The 13,401-nt window shown below is 47.2% G+C and overlaps 1 protein-coding gene across 3 annotated transcripts in view; it reads right to left on the reverse strand.

Annotated features, from left to right (window-relative positions):
- LOC146060500 (uncharacterized) overlaps positions 1-13,401 on the reverse strand; it is a 334,626-nt gene that overhangs the window by 194,905 nt on the left and 126,320 nt on the right. For all 3 annotated transcript variants that reach the window (XM_083173757.1, XM_083173756.1, XM_083173755.1), the window contains one exon: positions 11,770-11,931. In XM_083173757.1, the coding sequence (XP_083029883.1) occupies positions 11,770-11,931 (162 nt within the window). The remainder of the gene's footprint in view (positions 1-11,769; positions 11,932-13,401) is intronic.

The following is a 13,401-nucleotide window of genomic DNA, read 5'->3' on the forward strand; positions in this document are numbered from 1 at the left end:
GATGTATGTATATTTTACTCATGTTTTAAAGTTTCTTGGTTTTGGAATTTTGGATTTTGTTTTTGTATTGTGTCCACATGACCTGCTCATGGGACTTTTGTTAAGTATTTTTTTATGGATTAAATCTTGTGGAAGAACTTTTTTTACCTAAACTGGCTCCCTGGCTCATATGATAACATCAGTGATCAATTTCTGATATACATTAGAAAAGAAACCGCTATGGGCATTTGCCCCCTACTAAAAGGGGTGAGTAAGGTATGCCATTTTACATGGTGTGTAATTCTACATATAAACCAAAAGCGGATATATTTTAATCACATTGGCAAACCTTTCTGTGTTTTATGCACTTTGGAGTATTGAGGCCACTGGACCAGTGGAGGCACAGGTGTCCCTCACAGTCACCTATAATACTACACCAGTGAGAAGCACATGTGAAAGAAACCTTTATTGGTTTGAAAACCACATATGACATCGTGAGTAGGGGTACGCTTTTTTCAACAAAAGAAACCTTTACATGTGTTTTCCACTTATTATATACGTAAGTGAGGTACGCTGTCAAAATTTACTGTGTTTGTACAGCCCCCACATACACTTAAAAAGAGAATATACAGTTATATTGTAAATCTCAGACACTACTTTTATTTTCTTTGCCGAGCACGATTGAAAATTTTCTGATCACTTCACGAACGCCACCCACAACACTACACCAGTGAGAAGCATGTCACGACTGGGGATTTGGGACCCGGGAGTGACCTTGGTGGCTAGCTGACAACCCAATGGAAACAGGACGGAGGCAAGTGGATACAAATGGGTAATGTTTATTGCATAGAATGAACTGGTACAGGGGACATTTGAAAGTCTGTAAAAGTCTTTGGAAAGCTGGGAACTGATAAGTTACTTGGAGGCACGTAGTAGAGGCACGGGAGCACAGGAGCTGGAAAGCACAGAGTTGGACCACTGGAGAGCAGGTGCCGGAAGCACGGAGTTGGACCACTGGAGAGCAGGTGCCGGAAGCACTGTAGGCAGTGGTGAAGGTGGTTGCGGGTGCAGGTACTGAGGCACGCAGAGACAGGTGGACACAGGTGCAGATGCTGGAGCGTGCGGGTGCAAGTGGTCACAGGTGCAGGAAACTCGGAAGCACAGGTGCAGGTAACTCGGAAGCACAGGTGCAGGTAACTCAGAAGCACAGGTGCAGGTAACTCGAAATGCAGGGACGGATGAACACTGGTGCAGATGAACACAGGTGCAGGAAACTCGGAAGCACAGGTGCAGGAAACTCGGAAGCACAGGTACGGATGAACACTGGCACAGATGAACACAGGTGCAGATAACTTGGAAGCACAGGTGCAGGCGACTGGAAGCACAGGTGCAGGCGACTCGGGAACACAGGTGCAGGCGACTGGGGAACACAGGTGCAGGCGACTCGGGAACACAGGTGCAGGGACAGGAAGCAGGTACTGGATACAGGTACAGGGTAACACTGGTGCAGGTACTTGTAATGCAGGAACAGGTGAACACTGGTGCAGGGTCTTGAAGGCACACAGGTGTAGGAACGCTGGTGCAGGGTTTTGGAGGCACACAGGTGTAGGAACGCTGGTGCAGGGTGTTGGAGGCACACAGGTGTAGGAACGCTGGTGCAGGGTCTTGGAAGCAGGATACAAATGCTGGGTAACTGGAATACCACAGAGCTAAAGCAGGAACACAAGCTGAAGCTTCCTCCCAAGTTATTGACAACAATGCAAAAGCAAAGTGTCTATGCAGGGCTGGGAGGATAACCCCTCAGAGCAGCACTGATTGGCCATCCGGGTGATTGGGAATGGCCACACCTGGAACAGTCTCTGGATGAGGCCAACAGGGAACTTGTATCTTTCAAGTGGTAACCACAGAGTTAATGGCTGAATCAGAATCACCCAGGTGCTCATTACAAGCAAATACTCAGATCTTGCTGCAGCAGGCTGAGAAACAAGACTGACAGGCAGGTAAGACAGGACAAACACACTGAGTTCTGGCAGGATTGTGACAGTACCCCCCCTTTACGGGTGGCCACCGGACACTTCAGGAACTTTGAAGAAAAGTCACAATTCTGCCTCATCATCAGAACAGGTGGACCATCCATCGTCGATGTAAACGGAATTCCCGTTCCATTGGACACGATAATGAGGATGACTTCCGTCCTGAAGGAACACTTGACTTGGACGAAGAGGACCACTGGAGAAAGACGTAGAATCAAATTCATCAGGGATAACTGAAGTATTTTTGACTGGAACTGAGAGACGAGAAGATCGGGCCCTTGAGGCTAAGGCACCACTAAGACTCAAATTAAATCTTGTTCGATATCCAGGGGCTTTCGGATAGCCATCTTTAGCATTTAACTGAATTTTTCTCAGAGGTAAGACATGGCAAGGTGAAACAGGATTTTCAAGGCAAGGGGTAGAGTCATAATCCTCATCATACTCGGAATCAGAATCCATGTCTAGAGTTAAGACTGCCTTGCTCTGACTGGAGGTTTCTGAAGACTTGTTGGAGCAAGGTACCGTAGCAGATTCCACTTGAGGATGAGACAGAGAAACACAGCCCACTCTTAAGCTCATGGGTACAGACCTTGAAGATGTGGGATATTCAGCAGAAAACTCGAAGGAATCTTTGGAAGGAGACAGAGCCATATAATTTAGTTCCATATCTATGGACTGAGTCTTCGGTGACGACTGTGAACCAGCCTGTTTTCTGGCAGCCCGAAAATTTTTGATATATTGGTCAAGAAGAGCTTGATCTTGTTCGGGGAGTTCCATCTTGGAGGACTGAGCTAAATCTGTGTTAAAGTATAGAATCTCTAGAGTACTAACTGTTTTTTCAACACAGTGGGAGTCGATAGAAGACAGGCTGGAATTATCAGGATCAAGTAAGTTTGGAAGAGTCTCTGGGCTGAAGGATAGTACAGACTTGGAAGTAGACAAACTTGGACCAGCTGGAACCGGAGGACATCCGATTGTACTTGAACCAGCTAGGACCGGCAGGGACTCTGGATTGACGGATGGGACCGGATGATCACTGAAGATGCTTAAATCGGCTGGGACCGGCATGGACTCAGGATTGATGGATGGCAACGGATGATCACTGAATATACTTGAACCGGCTTTGACCGGCATGGACTCTGGACTGACGGTTAAGACCGGATGAGAACCAGAGGTGTCGGAATCGGCTGGAACCGAATGAGCCTCCTGACTGACGGCTGGAACCGGATCATCAATGGAGGTACTTGAACCGGCTGGGACCGGAGTGGACTCTGGACTGACGGCTGGAACCGGATCATCAATGGAGGTACTTGAACCGGCTGGAACCGGAGTGGACTCTGGACTGACGGCTGGAACCAGGATCATCAATGGAGGTACTTGAACCGGCTGGAACTGGAGTGGACACAGGACTGCGGACCCCCACTTGGGGCTGAAGACTGCGGACCCCCACTTGGGGCTGAAGACTGCGGACCCCCACTTGGGGCTGAAGACTGCGGACCCCCACTTGGGGCTGAAGACTGCGGACCCCCACTTGGGGCTGAAGACTGGATGTGGTCAGAATCACTTTGTTCTTGGGCTTCCGGAGTGAACAATTCTCAATGAAGTGGTCTGGATTACCACAGTAGAAACATAAATGGAGAGACCTGCGTCTTTGGCGTTCAGATTCTGAAAGCTGGGACCTCCGCTTGCCCTGGACAGAAATTTCGCTCTGAAGGTTGGGAGGCCTTTCAGATTTCACAGGCACTGTCACTGAGACTCCTTTCACTTTGGAGCTGCAGCTGATGGGCTTCACAACCTCAGGAGTGTAACTGAGTAACGTAGTTATTATGGGAAAAAATTTTGCCAAAAGTTCTTGCAGCTGGATAAGTGAGTGGTGGTAGGTTCCCATTGGTATTGCTGTCAGATTTTGCATAGCCACTTTAAAGTCACTAGCCAAGTCCAGGGGCTTTTGCATACTGTCACGACTGGGGATTTGGGACCCGGGAGTGACCTTGGTGGCTAGCTGACAACCCAATGGAAACAGGACGGAGGCAAGTGGATACAAATGGGTAATGTTTATTGCATAGAATGAACTGGTACAGGGGACATTTGAAAGTCTGTAAAAGTCTTTGGAAAGCTGGGAACTGATAAGTTACTTGGAGGCACGTAGTAGAGGCACGGGAGCACAGGAGCTAGAAAGCACAGAGTTGGACCACTGGAGAGCAGGTGCCGGAAGCACGGAGCTGGACCACTGGAGAGCAGGTGCCGGAAGCACTGTAGGCAGTGGTGAAGGTGGTTGCGGGTGCAGGTACTGAGGCACGCAGAGACAGGTGGACACAGGTGCAGATGCTGGAGCGTGCGGGTGCAAGTGGTCACAGGTGCAGGAAACTCAGAAGCACAGGTGCAGGTAACTCGGAAGCACAGGTGCAGGAATCTCGGAAGCACAGGTACGGATGAACACTGGCACAGATGAACACAGGTGCAGATAACTTGGAAGCACAGGTGCAGGCGACTCGGGAACACAGGTGCAGGCGACTCGGGAACACAGGTGCAGGCGACTCGGGAACACAGGTGCAGGCGACTCGGGAACACAGGTGCAGGCGACTCGGGAACACAGGTGCAGGCGACTCGGGAACACAGGTGCAGGGACAGGAAGCAGGTACTGGATACAGGTACAGGGTAACACTGGTGCAGGTACTTGTAATGCAGGAACAGGTGAACACTGGTGCAGGGTCTTGAAGGCACACAGGTGTAGGAACGCTGGTGCAGGGTTTTGGAGGCACACAGGTGTAGGAACGCTGGTGCAGGGTGTTGGAGGCACACAGGTGTAGGGTCTTGGAAGCAGGATACAAATGCTGGGTAACTGGAATACCACAGAGCTAAAGCAGGAACACAAGCTGAAGCTTCCTCCCAAGTTATTGACAACAATGCAAAAGCAAAGTGTCTATGCAGGGCTGGGAGGATAACCCCTCAGAGCAGCACTGATTGGCCATCCGGGTGATTGGGAATGGCCACACCTGGAACAGTCTCTGGATGAGGCCAACAGGGAACTTGTATCTTTCAAGTGGTAACCACAGAGTTAATGGCTGAATCAGAATCACCCAGGTGCTCATTACAAGCAAATACTCAGATCTTGCTGCAGCAGGCTGAGAAACAAGACTGACAGGCAGGTAAGACAGGACAAACACACTGAGTTCTGGCAGGATTGTGACAAAGCATATGTCAAAGAAACCTTTATAGGTTTGAAAACCCCACATGACATCGTGAGTTGGGGAATGCTTTTCTTTCAACCTACAAAAGAAACCTTTACATGTGTTTTTCACTCATTTTATATATGTAAATGAGGTATGCTGTCAAAATTCATTGTGTTTGTACAGCCCCCACATACACTTAGAAAGAGAATATACAGGTATACTGTAAATCTCAGACACCATTCTTATCTTCTTTGCCGAGCACGAATGAAAATATTCTGATCATCTTACAAATACGAAAAGGAGTTTTCACGTTGAGAAGTTGAGTCCACAGGTGATCCTTACCTGTCTGAGAACAACTGCATTTCTTAAGGAGGAGTCCGAACACAAAAACTTTAAGTATTCTTTATTGCGCCAATGATTCTATATCCAAATTTTCTCCCAAACTCTTTGTTCTGAAGTAAAGGTGTATCTTCAGGGATTGTGATCTAAGACAGCACTGCGCCATGCACCAACTGTCATTTTTGTCTTCTGTATTGAGTTTTGGCAAGTTGCCTTCTTTCTTATTTTTCTTTTTTTCTATTTTTTTTACACTAAAGCCTGCACGGATCTGACTGATCCATGCAGGCTTCTGCCAAATACGACAGGACAATCAAGGTGTATTTTCCTGTCGTATTTTTGTGCCTGTTTTACACCAATTAGCAGCCGTATTATCAATATATGAATGAATTCTATTGGCCGCCTAGCGGCCAATCAGGAGTCAAGAAAGTCGGCTCCTGATTGGCCAGAATTCATTCTGAGTAGAGGCGCAGAGGAGGAAGGATCTCTGCACCTCTGACAGTCCGCAGCGGGGAGCTGCCGGAGTCGCCGGCAGCTTGAAGAAGATGCAAGAAAACCTGGACTACATTGGATCAAGCCTGAAGAACTTCCATGGAGGACCTGGGTGAGTTGGATTTCCTTCCACAGGTCCACCATGGATTTCTTCGGACCCCGGACCGGACGCCGACGCTAACATGGAAATCGACATGCTGAAGAATGGCGACATGGATCCGGAACCAGGACAAGGCTCTGGGACCGGATCAAGACTCTGGGACCTACCTACGGGATCAAGATAGGTAAGTATCAGTATGTGTGTAATGTATGTATTAAACTTTTATTTTTCATGTGTCAGTGTGTATTTATTGAACTATTTTTTTTACTGTGGAACTACAAGACCCAGCGGGCCCTTTAATGCCCCGCAGGCTGGGACTTGTGGTTCTCCAAGTCCCAGCTTGCGGGGGAGGCTTGCTGGGACTCATAGTTCCACAGTTTAAAACAATAGTTTATTCATCTATTTTTTTACACCAGTATCAGCCCGGTGGCCACCGCACAGGGCCACCGGGGACAGCACCAGGCTTCGTCAGGTAAGTCCTGGAGGGGGGGGACCTGGCCAGGCTGACTGGTCAGAGGGTTAATGCTTTGGCCGGGGGGACTTGTATAAAAAGTCTCCCCCGGCTGTGGCATTACCCTGCTGGCTGGTTTGGCCTGGGGCTGGTTCTTAAAATACGGGGGACCCCTAGTCATTTTGTCCCCCGTATTTTGGGATACAGCCCCGGACCTGGAGCCTGGGGCTGGTTGTTAAAAATCGGGGAACCCCTATTTGTCGGGTTCCCTGATTTTTAATTACCGGCCCCGGCTCTGTCAGACTGGTGCTGGTTACGGCTGTGGGGGGGACCCCACGCTGTTTTTTTTTAAAATTTATTTATTTTTCTATTTTTTTTACACCTTGTAGCCTGCACGGATCTGACTGATCCGTGCAGACTGCCTCTACTAATTCGTATTAGCAGCCGTATATATGGCCAGCTAATACGAATTAGTACGACATCGGAGGGTTACAAAGCAGTCATATATGACTGCTTTGTAAATCCCCCTCCGGAACACGACTTTGCATACTAGGTTTTTCATATTAGTAAATTTCCCCTGTAATGTATACCATGTGCTGTTGGACATGTTTACTCATTTAACATAAAAAAGTTGAATTTGTGGTGGTGACCCTTTAGCCTCCTCCTCTCATGCACTCTCTCTGTCTCTCACACACTCTCATGAACTCTCTCTCTGTCTCTCACACCTGTGTCTGTCTCATGCACACTCCCACCCTCTCTCACTCTCACACGTGCATTCATTCTCTCTTAATCTCTCTGTCTCTCTCACACTTTTTACTCTCCATATCTGTCTCTTTCACACTGTTGGACGCCGCTGTCCGGGATCTCCTGCACCCGGACAGCCGGCGGATGTTGCGGGGCACGTGAGCGCTGGGGGAGGTCCCCGGCAGCGTCTCACGACTCGCTCTGGTCCCGGGCGTCGGGCGTTGCTAGGCAACGACCCCGAACTTCCGCCCGGCAGCTCCCCGCGTCGCCAGCTGACGTCAGCTAGGCGGCAAGAACTTTCAAATAAAGAGCCGGCGTCTGCTGGGCACAGACGCCGGTTATAGCTTTACTAGCTGCTCCCCGGTCCCTGGCGCTGTCTCTATCTTTGTCCTCCTGGGCTTGTTCCTGGTCTCAGAGTTGAGCTCCTGCCTGTCTTCACTGGTGGGAACTGGAGTGTCATCATCCAGCTCTAGTGTCCCAGCCCAGCCACCCTGGTGATCTTCTTGGGGTCACGTAAGTGCTCCTGTGGAGCCTGGTTCCTTTATTTTGAAGCTGCCTATCTCTTTTTTTCCGTAGGCTGTCTAGCCATTTGTTTGGTCATCTTGTGGGGGCTTTGGACCTTGCTCCTCCGTGGGCTTGGCCGATACTCTTATTTCCATTGTTTTTCTGATACCCTGATTCCCTTTGCTGCCCTTAGTTTTTCTCGGATAGGTAGGTCCTCTCCCTCTCCTGTCCCAGTCTATGTTTTGGGGATTCGCTACCTGCCTTGTTGTTATTGTTTTATCTACGTGGAGATTCCCCGTCTCTTGTCGCTTGTGCCTGCGACTGGGTCGCTTTCCCGGATTTGGCCCGGTGCCGGCAGACAGGGGTTTTGTTACAGTTAGGCCCGGTAGTTAGTACATCCTTTTGAAGTCACCCCTGATGATTGCTTACCCCTTGTCACCTCATAGACCTAGCTGCATCGGGGTTGGAGCGGGCCTAACTTGCTACTTCGAACGCGGTGGCCACAGGTGAAGCCTAGTACCTGCAGGGGTTTGTCATCGGCCCGGGGTACTCAACAGAGTCAGCATAGGGTTCGCTGTGGCCGTCCTAACCGGCGGTCCCGGCTACGGGCTCACGCCTGACCTCCAATTCCCTGGTCCCCGTAACTGTTCCCCAGTGTCTAGCGGCAAGCTTAACACACACACTCTGTCTCTCACACAACATGAGGATAGACAAAATGAGAAAAAGAAGAGTTTTTCCAATGTTTAGTGCAATGCTATAGACAGCAATGTCGACATCTTAATCAGGCCCAGACTTTTCATCAGCCACTGCAGGACACACCCATAGTTGTAGGAGGGTGGCTCCAGTGGAGCTCAAGCTCCAGGAGCCAAGGAGAAAAGAGGTCAGGCCGCCGCCACCTCTCCTTCCTCCTCCACCCGGGGATGCTGTTGGTGGAAGTGGCATTGCAGGGGTGCTGAGTCTCTGTCCGCTTGGAGAGTCCCTCAACCCCTCCAAAAATGTCCGATGCCTTAAAGGACACCTCTAGTGTGTGTCAGGGGAGCGTAGTACACCCAGCATTACCGTAAAGTGCAGATTCCAGGAGCAGGGGCATGCTGTGCTCCTGCAGACCCCTGGAAATGAGCATAAAACCCTCTGGCAATGAGCATGTAACCCATACAGGCAGGGAGCATGCAACCCCCACAGGCAATGAGCATGCACCCCTTCCCCCATGACAATCATGACAATCAGCACATAATCCCCCCCCCCCCCCCCCCCAGTAACAAGAATGAAACCTCTCTGGCACTGAGCATGTAACCCCCTGGCAATGAGCATATAACCTAAAGTTACTTCTTGGCAACGAGCATGTAGGTTAGCGAAACTTCTGGGGGATTTATGCACTTAACTGACACTAATGGGGGAATTGTGTGTGTAAGCCACACTAGTGGGGGCATTATGAGTGAAAGCAGCGCTACAGGGGTCATTATGTGTAAATGCCATGGGGTTGGTGTATAATTACACCATTGCGTTACCTGGAACTGCTGGGAAGTCTGGCGCAGCCATGAAACTCCTGGCAACAAGTAATTAGAAGTCATGCTGTGGGGCATCATTTGCAAGGGACATTTTTGTGTGTGGGACATAAAATGGTGTCAGCAGCATACTATGTGTGTGGCATACTATGAATTACGATGGGTGACAAAATGTGTAATACAGTAGCATTAAGGTGTGTGACAAAATGAAACAAGCATTACAATGTGTGGCATAATGTGTAACAGGCATTATAGTTTGTGTGGCATAATGTGTAAGACGCATTACTATAATATCAGTCGCGGCACACTCCCCGCTGGATGCCCAGTCTAGGCTAAGGCGCCGGGGAGAAGGGACGCTCAGAAGGCAGGGTCCGGGGTCAAGGGCTCAGTGGCTGTTTTCACCATGCCCAGGGGGAGTCAGACTGACGCTGGGGCTGAGGCTGGTGGAGGTGTGCCCTGGTTCCACAGGTGTCCCCAGCAAGATTGCTCCAATTTCTTTCCAGGGGTTTTTCCAGCTAATCTAGTGCGACTTGTTCTCCTAAAAGGGGCTCTGTCTATTACTCCTTGCCAGTGCTTCAGGTTATCTTCTGCTGAAAGGTTCTCTGGCTCAGTGCTCCCAAATTAGCCTACCTTGCAGTTGTTCCTGTCCAGTGGTCCATTCGCGGTTCAGAGCTCCAATCTTGCTAGCCAGGTTGCTGCAGGGGTGCGTCAAGCCTGCTCCAGTGAATAGTGCCGCGTTCGACAGCGCACTTTTTCAGTGTTCTTCAGCATTGTTTTCCAAGTCACATTTTGCAAAGTATTCACAGTGTTCTTCATCCTCACTTTCCAAGTCACAGTTTGCAAAGTCTTCACAGTGTTCTTCAGCCTCGTTTTTCAAGCCACTACTGGCAAGTCTTTAGTATATCTCATCCTCATCTTCATTTACAGTTTACCATCCTACAATACCTATTAGCCCGCCACAGTTCCAGTTCCTAATTCTCTTTTATTTCGCAAGATACTTTTACCATTTTAAAATTTGTTGAATAAAAAGAACTCCCCCTGCAATGTAAAAACTCCTGTCCCACCCATACCACACCCCATATACCCCAGATTGCAGAATTTTACCCCAATACCATATGATTACTACCCAAATAAATTGACTTAAAACGTCTAATTGCCGAAACAAACATTAGGTGGTTTGTCACAGGGTTTAACTAAGTTTTAGTCTTGTCATTTTAAACTTAATAGGATTATTTCCCCATCTTTGCACCTGCTCAGGAGATGCGAGAAAAAAGCGGCTTTAAATCCTATATAACTGGCAGGGGCTAAAGTTCTCGTGATCGATTGCATAGCAAAAACCCTGCAGCTGGTAGCCATTTCTCATGTCGTAGGAAAAATATAATGTGGCTACAGTAATTGTACATTGTGTACTTCTCCCTTTATCTTAAAATTTAGTAAAATGTTAATTTTGTACATTATGGCCGGCGATAATTTAAAGCACGGAAATAAAAACCAGCTAAATACACTGACAGTATATCAGGCTATCCAAATACTGCCCATTTTTATTTATCTTTTCCGGGCATAAACACATGAATTCAGGATAAGCTCCCAAACCCATGTGTTATTGCACAAAACTGGGTCTCCGTCAGTGGCGTAGCTAAGTTTTGGGTGCACCCCCGCCGTTAGGTGGTGGTACGTTCCGGTCTCAATGTCGACATGACATGTGCCGACAGGCGTTATTTCATGCCCTTCCATCCACTAAGACAGGGGTGGGGAACCTCAGGCCCGGGGGCCATATGCATTTGAGTGGCTCACCCATTCGCACGGCGGCTTTGCAGGGAGTCAAGTACTGGGGAATTCTCGCAAGAGGTCGGTATTTCACGCAAGATTCCTCTTCATCAACAGCAGCCGGAGACTGTCAGTCCTAATCAGCGTTAGCCGCTGGAGCGTGGGACGGCTGCAGCAGGACAATTTGTAAGAACAGTTTTTACATATGGCCTCCGAAGGATTTTTTCCCCATACAAACGGCCCTTGGCACAAAAAAGGTTCCCCACCCCTGAACTAAGACATAAGGGTAAAAAAAAAAAAGTTGGCTTTTTCACTGTCGACCTTACCCATGTCGACCTAATGACCCTGTCGACCTTATGACCCTGTTGACCTAACACGTCGACCTGCATATCATGGCTAATTGGATAGCCCTGGCTGAATCCATTACCTGCAGTAAATTACCACAGCTAATTGGATAGTATAGTAATAAGTAGCTTGTTACAGACTTTTGTACAGAAACTTTACATAACATGTACAATTCAAGTTTATCTTTCTCTTTATCATAGTGCATTTACAAAGCTATTTGAAACAAAAAACAGTCACTTATTCAGCAATTGTTGGAAGGTTTACAAAATGGCAAAACATGTATTTACATAATCGCACAGTAAAGGACATGAATCTGCCTTCTGAAATGACAGTGCTTTACCTGTCTGATTGCAGGATAATCCCTGGCAGCCATGATTGACTCTTTCAGTAACATTAGTATTACTAGGCAAAAACTCTCCATCACTTTATGATTCCAGTTCTGCATGAATAGCTGATCCCAAATGAGCAACACTGCAGGCACATCCAATGAATTCACAAAACACTGGATACAAATAAGATGATTAACAAATCTGTTATTTGAACTGTTTCTGTCATTCAGTTTTGAAACACCTAACCCTAATTTTACGTTTGAGTAAAATTACAAAATACAGTTACTAGTACACAGATAATAATGGAGAAAATTGGCAATATAAAATTGTATTCTGTCTCTGTGTCATAAATGTCCAATACATTATTTCAATAAGATACTGTAATGGGATTACGTTTATGAGGCACAGATCATGTGATCATTCAGAACCATGTCCAAACATAATGGGGGAAATTTACTAAAGGAAATTTGTAAAAAATAGGTGTATTTGTATCCAGAAATACACTTATTTTTGACATTTACTATCCCGAAAATACCGCAATTCGTATTCGTAATGATGTGCTATCAATACGAATACGAATTGCCATATTTTCGGGATAGTAAATGTCAAAAATATTTCTGGATACAAATACACCTATTTTTTACAAATTTCCTTTAGTAAATTTCCCCCAATATGTTACATTTTGCTGGTTCTGATGCGATTTTGGTAAGATAAATAGTAGCTAGAATTAAAGCTCAATTAGTTTCAAGGCAAAACTAGGTTGTTGTTTTTTTTTTAAGTAAAACCTCTTTCCATTTAAATCTAGCAGCTATCTGTCTGGAATCGTGACGGGAACAGCAAATTGGTGCTTATTATTGTATGTTACAGACACAATGTACTGAAAGCTGCAACCTTGATGATGTCAAAGGCTGTTTTTAAGAACACCAGTCCTGATTCAAAGTTAGGTCCTTGGTATGACTGGTAGGAAATGTGTGATTTCAAATAAAGGATTACATCATCTATTGAAAATAACATCATCTATTGACAATATCATAATCTCAATATTTAATATAATATTTGAACATTACTGTTTTTTATGCTTTTTCCTTTTTGCGTCCTTTTTCTGTATTATTGCACTATTATATATATATTTTGATTGCTTATTATTGCTTATATATAAAGTATATTTTATTTACGAATTGGTTTGTCCAGTGTCTTTGTGGGCACGTTATGTGCACTGATACCGCTTCTCCTCCATGTAAAACAGTGCCACTGTTCAGTAAATGACAGGGGCCACTATGCAGGGCAAATGTATGAACAGCCAGCAGCGCTGACCATTCCGCCTCCTTCCGCTATCAATTTCGTCAGCTGCAGGTGGTGATGCACTATCCCTACAGCAGGGACAGTGCTGTCCCTGCTGCTGGCTCCGGGCTGCGCAGGAGAGCTCACTTGAGTAGCGAGATCTCGCTCATGCCCAGTACAGCCAGGTGGAGGGAGTCTGATGGAGTCTGATGGAGTGATGCGCTGTCTCCAGGAGGGGGAAATCGCCGGAGGGGGGAGTTTGTGCTCCCCTACTTTGGCGGGCAGGATGTTACTACATCTTTTCGGTCTCTCCTCCTGCTTCACCTTGTTAATGAGGTGAAGCAGGAAGTGTTATAGCGGCG

Source organism: Crinia signifera, chromosome 2, assembly GCF_055691185.1.
Source record: "Crinia signifera chromosome 2, ASM5569118v1, whole genome shotgun sequence".
Classification (NCBI taxonomy): domain Eukaryota; kingdom Metazoa; phylum Chordata; class Amphibia; order Anura; family Myobatrachidae; genus Crinia; species Crinia signifera.